This window comes from Microcaecilia unicolor, chromosome 5 (assembly GCF_901765095.1).
Source record: "Microcaecilia unicolor chromosome 5, aMicUni1.1, whole genome shotgun sequence".
Taxonomy (NCBI): domain Eukaryota; kingdom Metazoa; phylum Chordata; class Amphibia; order Gymnophiona; family Siphonopidae; genus Microcaecilia; species Microcaecilia unicolor.
In genome coordinates, this window is record NC_044035.1 from 124,658,421 (window position 1) to 124,676,573 (window position 18,153).

Below are 18,153 nucleotides of genomic sequence, written 5' to 3' on the forward strand. Positions count from 1 at the left end.
TCTTAGAAGATGTGCTGGCAGCAGGATGTACAGGATCTCCCATGCAAAGTTTGCTAGTTGTGGCCAGTATGTTTGCTTGTTTTTCCAAAAAATTAAAATGTCTTTGTAGTCATCACTTAAACATAAATAACAGTCCAGTTCATTAACAGGCTTCAAAGTAGAAAATGACATGAGGACAAAATTTGTCCCCTGTCCCTGTGGGCTCTATCCCCATCCCCGCGGTTACTGCGGTTCCCCGTCCCTGTGTCATTCTCTACATCAGAACAACTTCCACTTCTCAGTGCTAAAGTGAGAAATTCAGTCAACAAAATTAAAAGACTAGATGGAATGTAGTCTAACATAAAATGGACAGATATCCAAAGAATAAGATTTTTTTTTGACAATTTATTTTACATAAAAAGCAGATAGTTGAAGGAACAACCAATGAAAACTGAGTCCAAATCCTGTCACCTGGAACTTCTTCCAAATTGCTTCCAAGGCTACACAAGATTGTAATGTATGAGTAAAAGTTTTCCTGACTTTACTGATTTTTGATTGAGCCTATCCCCAACTCCCTACCAAAAGTGCTCACCTGAGGTGGCGTGCCTCAGACCTGGCACACTCAAATACTGCTTCCCGGGCTGTGAATGATTATATTCTCTGAAGGGGCAGGGCCAATGCCGCACCACCTAGCTCATGAGCTGTAGAGGCAGAAAGATGATGTAAATCAGATAAGAGGCAGCACAGTTCTCACAAAAAATAAGTGCACACTGTCCAGCAGGGCTCCCCTCAAACCTCTTGTGCTCAGATACTGCTTCCTGGGCTGTGAGTGATGACACTCTATGAAGGGGCAGGGCCAACACTGTACTGCCTAGCTCATGGGCTGTTGAGTTCAAATATTGCTTCCCAGTCTTGAGGTGTGTCAGTGGAGGGGAAAATGGGGATGAATGAGACAGTGAGCGAACATTGACCTGAAGTGAGCGACACTCCTGGTTTGTATGAGCAGTTGCTCACCTTAGAGGGAACACTGGTTGGCACTCAATTATTGGTGTTAATTGGCTTATTAGTTTAGTTGCACGTACATCTTAGAATAGCATGCCATTTATAGAATCCCGGGGTAATTGTTTACTGTTACGTGTTCAGGTCTGTTACAGTCAAGCTTGTTTTGCTCTCGCCAACATTATTGAGCCTTGTTGATCAAAGCCACAGATGCTTCTGTAGCTGTCTCAAAATCTGTTCTGGAGATCATCTGCAAAGAATATTATATATTTCTACTTTGCACTCTCACCTGAATGAGGCCTCAGTCAGGGAAGGTACCTGTTCAGTGCTGCTTGACCAAAATCCCTCCATACGAAGTTTTTCATCTCTCACTTGCATATATGAATGGGTTGCTCCCCAGTGGTGGTCGATTTTTCTCTTGAATGCTGAAGCAACCCTGAGCTTTGGGAGTTAACCACTTGTGTTCCTGGTTTACTCCTGCTTGTGGATGAAGGAAACAACATTGCTTGTAACAGTTATTCACTGTAGGCGGCAAGATTAGTCAGGCAACACAATCCCACATACTTCCCCAAGACTTGATTCCAGTTTAAACTAAGTGAGGAGACTGCTGTGCGTACACAGAGCTTTACAATAATTCTGTGCTCTGTAAGATTTATTTTTTTTCCAGGTGCTATTAGATGGTATCCCCACACTTGTGTGCTTGATTAATCCTTCTATCTGTGGAAACCACCTGTTAACAGGTAAGCAACATCACTTTGCAGATTCAAACAAAAATAGAAAAATTGCTATGCTTTCATAAATTGCAGCATTTTCCTAGCCATGTGTCTGTAGAGGGAAAATAGTAAAGCAAGAAAGGATCAGTACTAAGACAAATTGCAATTTTTCTGTCGCAGCTGTTCTTTGGATTTTCCAGCTCAGTCAGCAGTAGACTAGGAATCTTTGCAGCTCTATTGAATATTTTCACCATTTCTTTGTCTTCTTCAAACCTGACCTTGAGAATGCCGTATAGCCAGCATGTTGGTATCACTCCTGCACAATTACTAAGGCTCCCAAAATTCCCAGCTACTTATCATATATATATTTTTTTACTTCTTTCAAATGCTTTGTTTTCCATAGGAGAAAAAAAAAGATAGCCTGTTTGGCTACCTAGAGATATAATCTTTTTCTTAAAAGAGCCCTTCAACACAGTTGATTCTAGAAATGTCTCGATTCATGTTTATACTTTTTGATTCAGGTAAATTAGAACATCTCTTGTTAGATAAAGAAGTTAAGTGATTTCCTGCTATTGCTTGATGTCTGTTAGATGGTGATTTTATTGCATAATTTGGGGTCTAGATTTGACAGGTGTTAAGCAAGGCAAAGTAGTTTTGCTGATTTACTTTACTTTCTTTTTCTTTTCTTTAAATTCTCTTAGCATGCCTAAGTAAAAGGACCCCAACAGGTCGCCCACATTACCTTTTGGCACGTGGGTTTTCCATGCACTGCGGCCACCTTTAGGGGCCCTTTTACAAAGGCACGCCTAAAAGTGGCCTGCGGCAGTGCGAGCGTGTCTTTTGAGCGTGTGCCAGGCCATTTTTACTGTGTCATGGAAAAAGGGCCTTTTTTTTTTTTTTTAAGGGGCCGGAAAATGGACATGTGGCAAAATGAAAATCAGCGCATGGCCATTTTCGACCTGACACCTTACCCACCCATTGCAGTGCGAGCGTGTCTTTTGAGCGTGTGCCAGGCCATTTTTACTGTGTCATGGAAAAAGGGCCTTTTTTTTTTAAAGGGGCCGGAAAATGGACGTGTGGCAAAATGAAAATCAGTGCATGCCCATTTTCGACCTGACACCTTACCGCCACCCATTGACTTAGCAGTAAGGTCTTACGTGCTACCCAGGCAGTAAGCATGCAGCGCGTGCCCACTGCTGTTTACCGCCGGGTAAGCGCCCTGCGGAAGAAAACAGAAAATATTTTCTACCATGTCTTTTTGGCGCTCGCCAAATTCGGAATTGCCACCTGTGGCACATTGTAGCCTGGCGGTAATGCTGATTTGGCGCATGCTGGATGTGTGTAGGCTCTTAAATGCCTTTGTAAAAGGGCCCCTTAGTGTGCCAGTAAAATGGCGCAGGAGCCTTACCGCCACCTATTTAGGAGGCAGTAAGGGCTCCCATGCTACTCCTGCACTAATCGGATAGTGTGCGAAAATGTGACCACGTTACCTGATTAACGCAGGCATGCCTCCCTCGCTGGTAAATATTTTCCAGCGCAGGATTAGTGCGCATTAAGCAGACAACTACAGCAGGGTGCCTCAGCACCCTGCGGTAATGCCCTTTTAGCGTGTGATAGGCCCGCATTAGGTCTATCGCACCTTAGTAAAGCGGCCCCTTAATCTCCTCATTAATGTTTACTTGTTTCTTGCTGCACTATATTGTATGTAAGATTTTGAAAATATTCAAAAAAAAAAAAAAAACAAAAGAAAAAATAAACACACAGCTGATTCCAAGACTTATCTTTAATCTAGTGCATCACTTTGAGTTTGTAGAACTCTACAATGCAGTGACTTCTAACCACAAAATAAAAACTGTTTACCACCATCACTCAAGGTCGTCTTTCTTTGACTGCGTGCGCAATCTCTGCTAGATCTGAGAGCGGCATGCACACCCTGCTGGTAAAGGTATACTGCCTTTTAGTGTGTGCTGTCCCTGGGAATATAGAGGTAAAACTTTTTCATATTTTCAGGTTATTTTTCTACAGACCACAAAGCACACTTAATACAGATACACTTTTTTTTTTTTCCCAGCGGAGGATTCTTATATGAAAAGTAATGCATAGGCTTTTGGAACAAGAATTTTAAGTCTTTTCCAAGTAGAGTTTTCCCATTTATGGTAAAATGCTGTGTGTTGGCAGATTACTTTTCCAGAAGTCCATCACAAACTGTCTGAAGCTGAGGAAACTAGCTTAGCTTAACCACATTTTGTGTATGAGTTGCACATCTTAACTCGAGTCTCAGCTTTCGTTTGCCTTGTAAAGTTGAAGTGCTGCATTCAAGCAGTCTGGTGAGTTGATCAGATGGCATCTGTCTGGAAGCAAAAGGAAAATGAGTAATTTCACCTTATTTCTTTTATTTAACATTTAATTGGTTGAAAAGTTGTAAAATTGGGCCCACTGTGTAGCCAAGCCACAGTGTTCCCTATGGTGCAGGATATGCCCTGGAGAGGGCCTTGGACTACAGCACTTCAGCTGCAGTGAATGAGGCTGCTGCTGTTAAGGCTGCGGTCCCTGGCATTTGAGGGAGTCTAGTTAGAGATTCCCCACTTTCCTTCTTGCAGTGAAGGGATCCTACCTTGCCCAGGCAAACTGTCTGGAGCAACATTAGTGCAGGCAAAAATTGTTTAAGATACATTAATAGTCTTTAAATTGGAGTTCATATGGTTTAGTAATTATATTGTGTTGTAAGAGAAACATATCCTGTTACCTAGAAGCCCTGTATCTAGCTTAAACATGATATTATATATATATATTTTTTTTTTATTTTATTTTTTTTTTTAATGTGGTGATCTTTTCAATGCTTAAAAATCTTTCACACAGTGACATTAAATGGCCCTTTATTTAAAATGTCTATGAATGGCATTATTGTTTCAAGCAGTATTCCAGTGGCTAGCAAGCTTAAATATTTATTACCTTTAAGAAATAAGTGTGATGTGTTTATGCTTTTTAAATACCTTGGGAGGTCTTGATCTTTTAAACCTCTTTTAGCAAGAAGAGAATTGTCCATGTGCATGATTTCTTAGTCTTTTGTATGTTAAACATGGGTAGTAGCTCTTAATCCTGCTTGCTCAGCAGGCCTGTTATTTCAGTATTTCAGTTTTCTTCATGTGTTTCCCAGATGGTAGGACCTATGTAATTCTAATAATCATTTTTCATTACACTCCAGGTCCTGCCATCATCTTGCTGACTCAGAGACTGGAAGCACCAGATGGAGGGTGGTAAATGTGGAAAGTATTTGGCTTGAAAATTGTGAACAATGATCAGGCCAACCAATGAAAAAGAATGTTTGCGGGCTGTTATGTGCATCTGCAGGTAAAGAGTGACTTTAACCTCAGATCAGTTTTCTGAAAGCTTAAGGAGCTTCAGCAGTTACAGAATTTTCTTTCTCATCTTGAGTTTTTTTTTTTTTTATTAAGTCTTTTTTAAAATGTAAAGATTTCCAACTATTGCTTTTGGAAAATTGAACTTTTTTATATGTATGGAGTTTTGTAATTTTTTGATTCTTTTACAAATTTGCAAAACACTTTAGTGATATGGTCAAGATGATGTGTGGATATTGGTCAACAGAAAATGAAGACAGATGGTATTACAGAAGTAGTATAATCATGACAAACGTTTTTCAAAATAGTTGCCTGAAATATGCAGCAGAAATCTAATGAAATAACAAAACAATTGGTTTTCTTCTTTTAAAAGATTTTTCTTAGCTTGTTCCAAAATGTCTCTGGCACACTATGATCAAATAGATAAATTAGAAATCAAAGACATATGAAGTTTCTAAGAATGCCTAGAAGAGGTCTCGTTTTCCAAGCCCGAACCCGTTGGCTATTGGCGGGCCTCGCCTTATTTTTCAGTTTGTTGCTGTTCATGTATCTCCTGGAATGCACGCCTCAAACAGATGGAAATGCATCCCTTCCTGGCCATATTGGAGAAAGCTATGGGAAAGAGTATTACCAGGCCCTCCTGCAAGAACAAGAGGAACGTTACCAAACTCGAGCCATGAGCCTGAAGCGCCAAATTGCCCAGCTAAAGCTAGAGCTGCAGGAAATGAGTGATAAGTTAAAATCTGCCCAAGCAAGAAAGAGTCCAAGCTTCAATATCATGGTCCACCAAGGCACCAAAGAACAAACTCCTAATCTTTTAGAGTTCCTCCACTCCCAGATTGACAAAGCTGAGGTAGGCCTGGGAGCCAAGCTATCTAGTGAGTATGGCGTGGTCCCCTTTGAAAGTTTTACCTCAATGAAAGTGTACCAGCTGGAGATGGGACTCACACGTCATCCTGAAGAGAAACCTGTTAGGAAAGATAAACGAGATGAGCTGGTAGAAGCAATTGAAGCTGGTCTAGAGGTTGTGAACAGTCCCGATGAAGACGAAGGGCAAGAGGGTGATGAAACCAGAGGAGAGAGAGAGCTGTATAATGAAAACGATTTTGTAGAAGGTATAGTAAAACAGATTTGCTATTATATTTTCTAACAAGTTGTTGCTTTTAACTTTTTTTTTTAAGTATTTGACATAATAAGAATGATTTGAATTGCTCATTCATGCAGAAATCAGACTATCATGCTTGTTTTTGATACCAGATTAGAAGGGTACTAAGGCGTGCTCACGTTTTTAGCGCATGCTAAAATCATGGCCGCACTAAACATTAGAGACACCTATGCATTCCTAAAAACGTGAGTGCGCCTTAGTAAAAGATGCCCTAGGTGAAGAAACAGTAGTGTTAAAATTCAAGATTTGTGTTAGTGGTGCAGCCCACCAGGGCACAAGTGTAGAGGGATGCAAACATTGCTCCTGGCCCACCATCATTGGCACTGGGGAAGCGAGGAGAGCACAGTGGAAGAGTCACATAAGGTGATAGCCATAAAAATCTATAAGGAATTTTAAAATTACATCTTGTATCAGGGGTGGGTAACCAGGCTCCTCGAGGGTCACAACCCAGTTGGTTTTCAAGATTTCCAACATGTCAAACTGTGTTATACCAATAACCCAACAAAACAGCCTGCCTGCCTGTTCTGATCAGTTTACAACTTACAATTTAAATAAAATTGAGAAAAGCATTCCACGAAACAATGAAAATTGGTCAAAGCATAAGCGTTTGGATAAACATTTAAAACCTAGGCATGTGTCTCAGACGAATAAAAAAGAGACATTCAAGAAGACTTCAATTAAAGAAAGAGATAAAAGAGAAACAGATAAGAATTACCTGAATAGTTTCATTCAAGTGTACAGCACAGGAAAGCATAAGCCTTACAAAACTTGACTTGAAATTTTCATCTGGGTATTCTAAATGTAGGAAGAAGGCAGGCCATGCTTTTAAGTTGGAAAAAAAAAAAAGCAAAAGTCCCTATTTAGAGCATCCCAGAAGTGATAAAACATGTTGGAATTTAAATTGTGCCCAGAGTCTTTGTTTCAGCAAAAGAACTGGATGATCAAGTTTCAAAACATTTGAAGAGAAACAGAAATGTCCAGTTGAAGGAATTAAGAGCAAAAAAAGAAGATTGGTACAAGAACATTCCTGTAAAAAAGAGAAAAATTGAGATGCCTTTAAATAAGGAAACTGCTACTTAAAATGGACTTGGAGAAACTCTGCTGCTTATTTCTGGGATACCAAAGAATAAATAATGGCTAAACTTAGTCCAACAATAATTTGTAAAAAGCACACAACAAAAACTGGACAAAGTTCACGTATTGCAATAGGGCCATAAACGGCTAGGGAGGTTATCTCATAACGTCAGAAATATCCGTGTGTGCCAACTGTTGTTCTGGCTCACCGGTCTGTATGTATTTGTAATCATTGAACACCTCCAGCCAGCCAATGGTACCCGCTAGTACTCATATGTGAAAAAAATTGCCTATATATTGTTCATTAATTTCAGAAAAAAGGCACAACAATGTCCGTGGGTACCATTGTTCAAAAATTCAAAAATTAAACATTATTGCAATTAATGAGCAAGTAATGCACAAAATCAACTTAAGTAAATGAGCAAGTAATGCACAAAATCAACTTAGCTTGTAAGCTCCCAGCTCTGTCTAATAACTTCAACGGCTGGAGCTCATCGGGTTTCAGTTTAGGTTAGTGAAACCTCTTTAGGCAACTCCGGTAATCTGATAAGCCCGACAGGACCCTGTTTCGCGGTCTCTTGCTTTGTCAAGGGCATATAGGTCTAGAGAACGGAGAACAAATAGTTAGTATTAAAAATAACATGAATAACGCTTACTTGTTAAGTAAACCCAGCGTTAGGACTCACAGCAGCCTGAGTTGTTGTCGGTAAATCGCCAATCCAAGATGGCGACAGCGTTGTAATTATACGCTTATTAAGCTCCGCCTCTTAAGGTCACGTCATAGTCAGCTGTTCGTAACAGTCAGTAAATGGATCAAATTAAATTAAAAGAAACAGTTCCAATGGAGAAAGGTGTTCAAGCCCTGAGGCGCCACTGTATTCAGGCGAAAAATCCATTGGGTTTCTTTTTGTAACAAGAGTCTATTGATGTTACCTCCACGGGCATTAGGCACAATACAATCGATCACCATACATCGTAGGGATTCAATCGTATGTTGATTTGCAACACAATGTTGGACAAGCGGAGCTCCAATCATACGGGCAGAAATTCTAGATCTGTGTTCAACCATTCTCGCGTTCAAAGATCTATTAGATTTACCAATATAGATCTTATCACATGGGCATTTGATATAATAGATGATATGGGTAGTACGACAGGTCGTGTGGTGTTTAAGTTGAACTGTCTGGCCATTGTGGTAAAAACTGGCTGTCTCGATGGTCATGGGGCATGTTTTGCATCCACTTCTATTACATTTTGTGTGGCTCCCATGCATATTCAGCCCAGTAGTTGCAAAGACTGGTAAATCGGCTGGACTTAGGATTTCACTTAAATTGCGTGCTCGGGAAAAAGCCATTCTCAGGCGGCAATTTTCAAAAATGGGATGAGCACGCATAATGTCCCAATGTTGTTTAATAATATGCGTGGCAGCTTCCCCACCTTGTATGTATCTCATAATAAAGGTCATCGTAGGATCTTCTTGTGGATTTGATGTCATATTTCGTAAGAGCACCTTTCTCCATTGGAACTGTTTCTTTTAATTTAATTTGATCCATTTACTGACTGTTACGAACAGCTGACTATGACGTGACCTTAAGAGGCGGAGCTTAATAAGCGTATAATTACAACGCTGTCGCCATCTTGGATTGGCGATTTACCGACAACAACTCAGGCTGCTGTGAGTCCTAACGCTGGGTTTACTTAACAAGTAAGCGTTATTCATGTTATTTTTAATACTAACTATTTGTTCTCCGTTCTCTAGACCTATATGCCCTTGACAAAGCAAGAGACCGCGAAACAGGGTCCTGTCGGGCTTATCAGATTACCGGAGTTGCCTAAAGAGGTTTCACTAACCTAAACTGAAACCCGATGAGCTCCAGCCGTTGAAGTTATTAGACAGAGCTGGGAGCTTACAAGCTAAGTTGATTTTGTGCATTACTTGCTCATTTACTTAAGTTGATTTTGTGCATTACTTGCTCATTAATTGCAATAATGTTTAATTTTTGAATTTTTGAACAATGGTACCCACGGACATTGTTGTGCCTTTTTTCTGAAATTAATGAACAATATATAGGCAATTTTTTTCACATATGAGTACTAGCGGGTACCATTGGCTGGCTGGAGGTGTTCAATGATTACAAATACATACAGACCGGTGAGCCAGAACAACAGTTGGCACACACGGATATTTCTGACGTTATGAGATAACCTCCCTAGCCGTTTATGGCCCTATTGCAATACGTGAACTTTGTCCAGTTTTTGTTGTGTATTTCTGGGATAAGCAGCATAAAATGTATTGAACGTTTTGGGGGGATCTTGCCAGGTATTTGTGACCTGGATTGGCCACTGTTGGAAACATGATGCTGGGCTTGATGGACCTTTGGTCTGTCCCAGTATGGCAATACTTATGTACTTATGAATATGCGTGAGATCTATTTAGAGTACATAGAAATCAATCTCATGTATATTCATTGTGGAAGTCTTGAAAACCCGACTGGGTTGTGGCCCTTGAGGATCGTGGTTACCCATCCTTGGTCTGGTCTGGGTATGTTCGTTTTTGTGACCTTCTGAATGAAGAGGTACCAAAACAGGAGAGTAATGCTGGAAAAGGGGGAAGATGGGGACATGGAGATAATGCTGGAAAAGTGGGAGATGGGGGGGGGGGGGGGTGAAGCTGCTGGAGCAGGAGAAGGGAGGGGAGGAAAGATACTGGACCAAATTGCAGAGATGCCAAGGGTGATCCATCCCAAATAGTGAGATTGAAGGACAATGAGTGAGATTTTTATCCTAGTGCATTTGGGGTATGAATTTGGCACAGTTGATAAGGGGCTAACAGCTAGATGCACAAAGCTTACCATGCTATTAACATTTTGTTTTAGATTGGTTCTAGCCAGTCTAAAGCAAGCGATCAGATGGCTAGTAATGCCCAAAGGGGTTTTCCATGGATCTAACGAGTGGCATTAGCAGCTGCCGGGAGTCCCTTGCAAATGTATTACAGTGAGCTCATTAGTTTTCGAATGGGGCGTGGGATGCACAGCTCCAGAGTAACGTAATTTTAATGAGAAAATGTTAATGGCTGCTCTGGAGATGTCGGTGAGGAGGGAAGCACAAGCAGGCTGCTTGTGCTTTCTACCTCTCAGCGTCGAGCCCCGTCGTGAGCTCAGCCCTCCCTCCGAAATAATTTTCATTGTGGTCCATTGGACCCTGTCCTCTCCGTGGACCTCCCTGAATCATTTTTTCCCTGGTGGTCTAGTGAACCCCCCCCCCACACACACACACACACATACACACACACTTCTGATCCCTGTACCTTTAGAAAGTGGAGACAGGAGGGCAAGAGGAACATCTTCTCCCTCCTGCCTCGGACCTGCCCAGAACAAAATGGCAGCACCCAAGCCCTGCCCAGTGCATTATGGGATATACTGGGCAGGGCTAAGCACCATGTAAGGAAAAAACCTCCTTATATGGTATTTAGTCCCACTCAGTGCATTGCACAATGCACTGGGCAGGGCCTGGGCGCTGCCATTTTGTTCCAGGCGGGTCTGAAGCAGAAGGGAGGACTTCCTACTCCTGCCCTCCTGCTTCCACCTTCTAAAGGAACAGGGAGAGCTGCACGAGGGGAGAGGATCGGGAGGAGGGGGTGTGTATGGTTGGGGGAAGGGGTCCAAATCACTAGACTATACAGGGAAAATTTAAAAAAAATTGTGGAGGGTCACGTGGGAGGAGGGGGGTCAGGGTCCATTGGACCACCAGGGAAATTAAAAGAAAAAAGATTTGGGAGAATGTGAGGGTCCACTGGACCAGCAGGGAAAATTTAAAAAGTGTGGGGTCAGTGCATCAGAGCTGTCAAATGCGTTTGACAGCTCGGACTTGCAAACAGCGAAAGTGCACAAAGGGGGATCTGTGCAGCTCATTTGCATGCAATCCTCTTTGTGCATGGCTCGCTGTTTGCGATTCACTAAATTTTACGAAGGCAACCAAATTTTACAGCTGCCTTTGTGCATTGGGCCCTGAGGCTTGAGGAATAGCTGCTGGCTACTTTTACTGACAAATAATGGCTTCACATGAACCTTAAAATGGATTTCTGTATCATAGCATGTTACATATTTTAAACTCAATTATTTCAAGCATTTACCAACACTAAACCACAAACACGTCTATGGAAACCATTCAATGACTACATAAACAAATTCGCTATACTACATGAGTCGCAATCAGGATTCCGACCCCAACTTAACACCAAAACAGTACTACTCAGTCTCCTATCCAATATCCTATCCTATACACGCGTCAACCTTTTCTCACATGAGCACGCAGTTTTGGAATACACTGCCGCGCAACCTAAGAACGATCCACGAGCAAGCTTCCTTCCGCAGATTATTGAAGACCCATCTTTTTGAAAAAATTTACGGAAAGAGCCAAAACACATAAAGACCACACTCACTGTTCACTAATGCATCATACATCCACTTCTGAACTCTCATCCCCCGTAATCTCACATCACTCATACCCTTACTCACAGAAATATGCATACCATATGTCTTTATGCCTTATTATCGCCCTCTGAGCTCTCATTGTCTCCTTCCAATGTTTCAATGTTTGTGTTCCATTGTTACATTCCTTAACGACACCTCGATTGTCTCGCATAACTCTGCACAATGTAATCCATAACCAATTTGTAACAAACTGTATTTCCATCACTCATCTCATATTGTAAGCCACACTGAACCCGCAAAAAGGTGGGAAAATGTGGGATACAAATGCAATAAATAAGTAAATAAATAAATAAATTCAAGCAGGAGATGGCAATAAGCAAAAGCAATTCTCCTCCTTCAATTTGACATGTCCAGTACGTTCAACATGGTTAACCATAACATATTGCTAAGACTCCTAGATTATTTCAGAATTAGTGGTAACACTCTTAACTGGATTAAGGGCTTTCTAACCACCAGAACATACCAAGTGAAATCAAACACCAACATATCATCACCCCGGAAACCAGACTGCGGAATGCCACAAGGATCACCACTATCACCGATCCTCTTCAACCTCATGATGGTCCCACTAGCCAAAGCCTTATCCACACAAGGCCTTAATCTATTCATTTACGCTGATGACGTCACACTATACATCCCCTACAAACATGATTTAGCAGAAATCAGCAATAAAATCAAGCTCAGCTTAAGACATCATGAACACATGGGCAAACGCATTTGAATTAAAACTCAATACAGAAAAAACACACTGTCTCATCATCTCATCCCAATACAACACATACAAACCCACAAACATTAGCACTCCAGGATATACCCTCCCGATTTCAGGCAGCCTGAAAATTCTCAGAGTAACAATCGACCAAAACCTCCAACTAGAGACCCAAGCTAAAGTCACCATAAAGAAAATGTTTCTCTCAATGTGGAAACTTTTCTTCCTGAGGAAAATATTTTGAAACCTGGTACAGTCAATGGTACTAAGCCACGCAGACTATTGCAATGGAATCTATGCGAGATGCAAATGAAAGAAACTTCAAACCGCCCAAAACATAGCAGCAAGCCTTATATTCGGAAAAACGAGTTTTGACAGCGCCAAACCACTCCGAGAAAAACTACACTGGCTTCCAATCAAGGAATGTATCGCATTCAAAATCTGCACGACAGTTCACAAAATCATCGACGCCGAGGCACTGGGTTACATGACAGACCTCATCGACCTACCACTCAGAAATACCATAAAATCAGCATGATCATACCTAAACCTCCACTACCCAAACAGCAAAGGACTGAAATACAAATCCACCTATGCATCCATCTTTTCCTACCTGAGCTCACAACTGTGAAACGCCCTACCAAAAGCAGTAAAAACCATACTCAATCACCTGAATTTTCGGAAAACACTAAAACCAGAACTGTTCAGAAGGGCATACCCCACCGACCCAACATAAAAAACCTGGACATTTGCGATACAACATAACCAAAGATCGTCAACAGACATATCCTTATTCTTCCTTCCCTTTACTATGTTCTCCCCAGTTGTCTTTACCATACATGTATCTCACTCTACCATAATATCTTACTCGCAACTTGTAATTGTTACACCGGAATCGGTTAATGCCGATTATGGTACCATGTAAGCCACATTGAGCCTGCAAAGAGGTGGGAAAATGTGGGATACAAATGCAACAAATAAATAAATAAAATAAAATTAAACAAATATTTTTAAAGACTCCTCAAGAACATAACATAAGAGTAGTCATACTGGGTCAGACCAATGGTCCATCTAGCCCAGTATCCTGTTTCCAACAGTAGCCAAGCCAGGTCACAAGTAACTGCCAGAAACCCAAATCGTGACAACATTCCATGCTACAAGTCCCAGAGCAAGAAGTTGCTTCCCCATGTCTGTCTCAATAGCAGTCTATGGACGTTTCCTCCAGGAACATGTCCCAAACTTTTTTAAACCCAGATACACTAACTGCCGTTACTACATCCTCTGGCAAAGATTTCCAGAGCTTAACTATTTGTTGAGTGAAAAAATATTTCCTCCTATTTGTGTTAAAAGTATTTCCATGTAACTTCCTTGAGTGTCCCCTACTCTTTGTACTTTTGGAACGAATAAAAAAAAATTGATTTGCTTCTTCTCGTTCTACACCACTCAGGATTTTGTAGACATCAATCACCTCCCCTCAGCTATCTCTTTTCCAAGCTGAAGAGACCTAACCTCTTTAGCCTTTCCTGATATGAGAGGAGCTCCATCCCTTTTATCATTTTGGCCACACTTCTTTGAACCTTTTCTAATTCCGTTATATCTTTTTTTGAGATATTGCGACCAGTACTGAATGCAATACTCAAGATGCAGTCGCATCATGGAGCAATACAGAGGTATTATAGTATTTTTGGTCTTATTCACAATCCTTTTCCTAATATTTCCTAGCATTTTGGCAACCACTGCTACACACTGAGCAGAAGATTTCAGCGTATTATCTACAGCAACACCTAGATATTTTTCTTGAGTGCTGACCCCCAAGGTGGATCCTATCATCAGGTAACTATGATTTGGATTATTCTTTCCAACGTGCATCACCTTGGATTAGTCCACATTAAATTTCATCTGCCATTTGGATGCCCAGTTTTGTAAGGTCTTCCTGCAATATTTCACAGTCCGCACATGTTTTAACTACCTTGAATAGTTATGTGTCATCTGCAGGACTGGCAGAACCCAGTAAGCATAGCAGAGGCCGTGGCGACCTCTGGAGGGCGCCACAAGCCATGCTTACCTCCGCCAGCTCACAGTTCCAGCCACAGCCCCCGGTCCCCACCTGCCCATTCTTAGCTCCTATTTTGTGCTTGTGACCAAGGTGCACTATTCTGCTATCTTGTAGTTTCTGTGTAGACATCTGTAGAAGTCCTTTTTTTCCTTCACTAGGTGGTCTATTGGAGTTCTAGGGCCTGGTTTAATATTTACAGTGCTGCCTATTCATTGATATGTTTGCTCTTCTGAGTCCTGGTAGTTAGTGCTGTTATTGGTATCTGAGTGTATTTCTGTACAAATTTGTGCATAGTGTTTTGTGGTGGAGGGATTGTGTGTTGGTCTTACTGAGATTACATCAAACATTAATATAAATTTGAGGGCCCTGTTTACTAAAGTGCGCTAGCGCTTTTAGCGTGTGCCAAAAATTAGCACGCAGTAACCGTGTAGGCACCCATAGGAATATTATGGGTGTCTACACGGTTAGCACATGTTAATGCTTAGCATTCGCTAAAAACTCCAACGCGTCTCTAGCGCAGCTTAGTAAACAGGACCCTTAGGCCCTGTTTACTTAGGTGTGTTACTGTTTTTTGCGCGCCAACACTTAGCGCATGCACTAACCGTGTAGGTGCCTATAGGGATATTGTAGGCACGTACATGGTTAACGCGCTTTAAAAATGTTAACGCGCCTATAACGCTGCTTAGTAAATAAGGCCCCTAGTTTCTTATACTATCAGATGGGATTTTAGAACATATTGCAAGATCTGATGTGTGTTCAGGTGAACATTATTTTGCTCTGTGCTTTGGGAATTTAAAGATTGGAGTTTAAAGGAAGAATTGTAGGTTATTAATAGGTAGTATATAAGAAAAAGCAACTTTATAAACTAGTCTCCATACCCTTTTCCCCCTAGTTTTAAAACTTGAACTTTGTACCACAGCATTAACAGCCTCTAGCAGGCACAGCAGGGCCTAGTTCAGTCTTAGGGAAAGAGCAAAAAGAGAGAAGCAAACATTAACTACTTTCCATAGTTTACAACCCTTTTCCCATAGTTTTAAACTGAAACTTTCTCTAGAGGTAGAAACTTTTCCCATACCTTTTCACTGAAACGTTTAGAACAAAATTTGAGTCGTTTGCTCTAAAAGACAGTTAGTTATTTTCTGTTCTTTGGCTGCTGAAGAAGTAGCACTGCTACTGACCTGAATTAGGTGCTAATTAATGTGTGAGGAAGTAGAATATTTGCAAACGTTATTAAGGGCAAAGTGATTACTGAGTTAACTTAAATTTTCTGCCATAGCCTGCAACCTTAACAGATAGCCTCTAGAAGGCACAGTAGGACCTAGTTTAGTCTTCAATCCCACCCACCCCTAGCACGACTTTTCATTTATAGGCAGTTATTCTCATTAGGATAACAAGGGAAGAGTGGTTTTAATTACATTTCATTACTTTCTAAGAAGAAAACATATGGGGTCTTTTACTAAGCCACGGTAGTGTTTTTATATCACAGTAGAAATCAACTTGCAGTAAACACAAGCTAAAAACGCTACCACGGCTTAGTAAAAGACCCCCTTACAGAGATCCAAACTATCCACAGAAACCTTCGTCTGTACCTGAATATGCACTGCTGTACCTTTTGTATTGTTGTTTGGTATTTTCACAAATATGGTTCATTTTAATTTTATTGTAACCTGCCTTGGCCTGGTTTCAGACTTGGTGGGATATCAAATTTGTAGTAAATATATGTAAGAAATTAAAATAAATAAAAATAAATGAAATGAAATATCCCACTGGAATTGCACCAGCATCAGGAGGCCTTTTTCCAGTTTGTAAATAAAGAATTTTACTTAATAGGTGGCATATACTCCAAACTCTAAAACTTCATTCAGTTTTTTAAAGTATCAGTTGTGTGAGGGGGACCTTAAGTAAATGAATAACTCTCAAGTTCAAGTCCATCAGTTCCAACTTCCTATGGACCACTAACTTATCCTGGACCAATCCCCAAAGCATATTTATTTTCTGATCCAAAATTTGCACTTCAGCCTTGCAGTCCATTAGATCTTTCTTTTGAAATTGATGTATCCATTGAAGTCAGTACAGTGTTTGGAGGGTTCAGAATAACCTGGCTAGGTTTAACTGTAGTCAGCCTCTTACTAATAACGTCCAAAGCTGCCGCAGCCAGAGTTGTAATATTGGGACTTACCCTTCTCAAAGGCACCACTAGTATTGCTTCAGCCTCCACAGTAGTACGTCCCATCGTACCACTTTCATGAGGGGGCCAATCAGGTGCTATCTGCAGCTCTCCTCAAATGACAGCGTCTTCACATCCTGCAGTGCTCACAGACCTAAACCACTTCCTGGTCCTTTGCTAAAGCAGGAATGCTGCTACACTTAACCTTCTCGGAGGCAGGCTTCTCACTCTGCTATCTGGAGACAGTCTTGCATTCAAGTTAGGCTGGGTGAGTCCCTTCTCCACCCAGTGCAGTGAGCATTTTCAACTTATCACAATCTGGCCAATGACCAGGTGCTTGATCATGCTGATCTGGTATATAATTGATAAAGAAGAGTTCTCCCTCAACTTTCCCTTCCTCTTTAGCATAGCGACAACAAGATAAAAGGCCAAAAGGGTAAGCAAAAGTCAGTCCAGGAGCATGGGGGAGCTCACTCATATCTCATATCTCCTCCTCCACAATCACTAGTTTAGGTCAACATATACTGGAATAGACTTCCTGAGCTGGTACGTCAAGCTCCATCTCTGGCCATCTTCAAATCTAAGCTAAAAGCCCACCTTTTTGATGCTGCTTTTAACTCTTAACCCTTATTCACTTGTTCAGAACCCTTAGTTTATCATCCTCACCTTAATATTCCCTTATCTCTTGTTTGTCCTGTTTGTCTGTCCTAATTAGATTGTAAGCTCTGTCGAGCAGGGACTTTCTCTTCATGTTCAAGTGTAGTCTAGTATGTCTAGTAGCGCTACAGAAATGATAAGTAGTAGTAGTAGTAGTAACATACCGTAGATGCTCATGCATCTTTTATGAAACAGGCATCCAAATAGTTTATATAAGATAAACACTAATCCTATATAATAATTTGCACCTCCAACGTTCCATTGCTGGCTGCCTGGATTCGTAACATCTGATGATGTCAGTTAGCCTCCAGCATTCCATTCCTCCTTACTGCCCTGCCCTCGCGTCAAAACGTAATGACGTCAGACGGCGGAACAGTGAGAGGGAAGGGAACGCTGGAGGCTGGCTGACGTAAGGAGATGTTATGAACGGAACATTACGTAAGCCAGCCAGAGCTTTCAGGTACAAATCAGCAAGTTGACTTCCGTTTCCTCCTCCCAGGCATTTTAAATGCCCAGTAAACAATTCTTTTAGCTAGCAGCTGGGACGTGTAAAATGTTGTCTGTGGGCCATAATGGAAATAGGTTTTAGTTTCTGAAGTTGAACAAGCAAAGGGGAGGGGAAGGTAGTAGGTTTGTTTAACAGAGCTGTTCCGATAATAGAGATACTGAGAGCAAAACTTTGAATGGGTCAACATGGTCCGTTTCTGCTGTCAGCTACTGTATGAGGCTTGAAACCTTTGCTGGGAACACACACACACACACACTCACTCACTCTCTCACAC

General features: G+C 41.2%; 1 protein-coding gene across 8 annotated transcripts in view; it reads left to right on the forward strand.

Moving 5' to 3' along the window:
* Positions 1-18,153, forward strand: part of CSGALNACT2 (chondroitin sulfate N-acetylgalactosaminyltransferase 2) — a 121,396-nt gene that overhangs the window by 32,687 nt on the left and 70,556 nt on the right. For all 8 annotated transcript variants that reach the window (XM_030203253.1, XM_030203252.1, XM_030203256.1 and 5 more), the window contains one exon: positions 4,897-6,165. In XM_030203253.1, coding sequence (XP_030059113.1) covers positions 5,496-6,165 — 670 coding nt within the window. In that variant the 5' untranslated portion in view covers positions 4,897-5,495. The remainder of the gene's footprint in view (positions 1-4,896; positions 6,166-18,153) is intronic.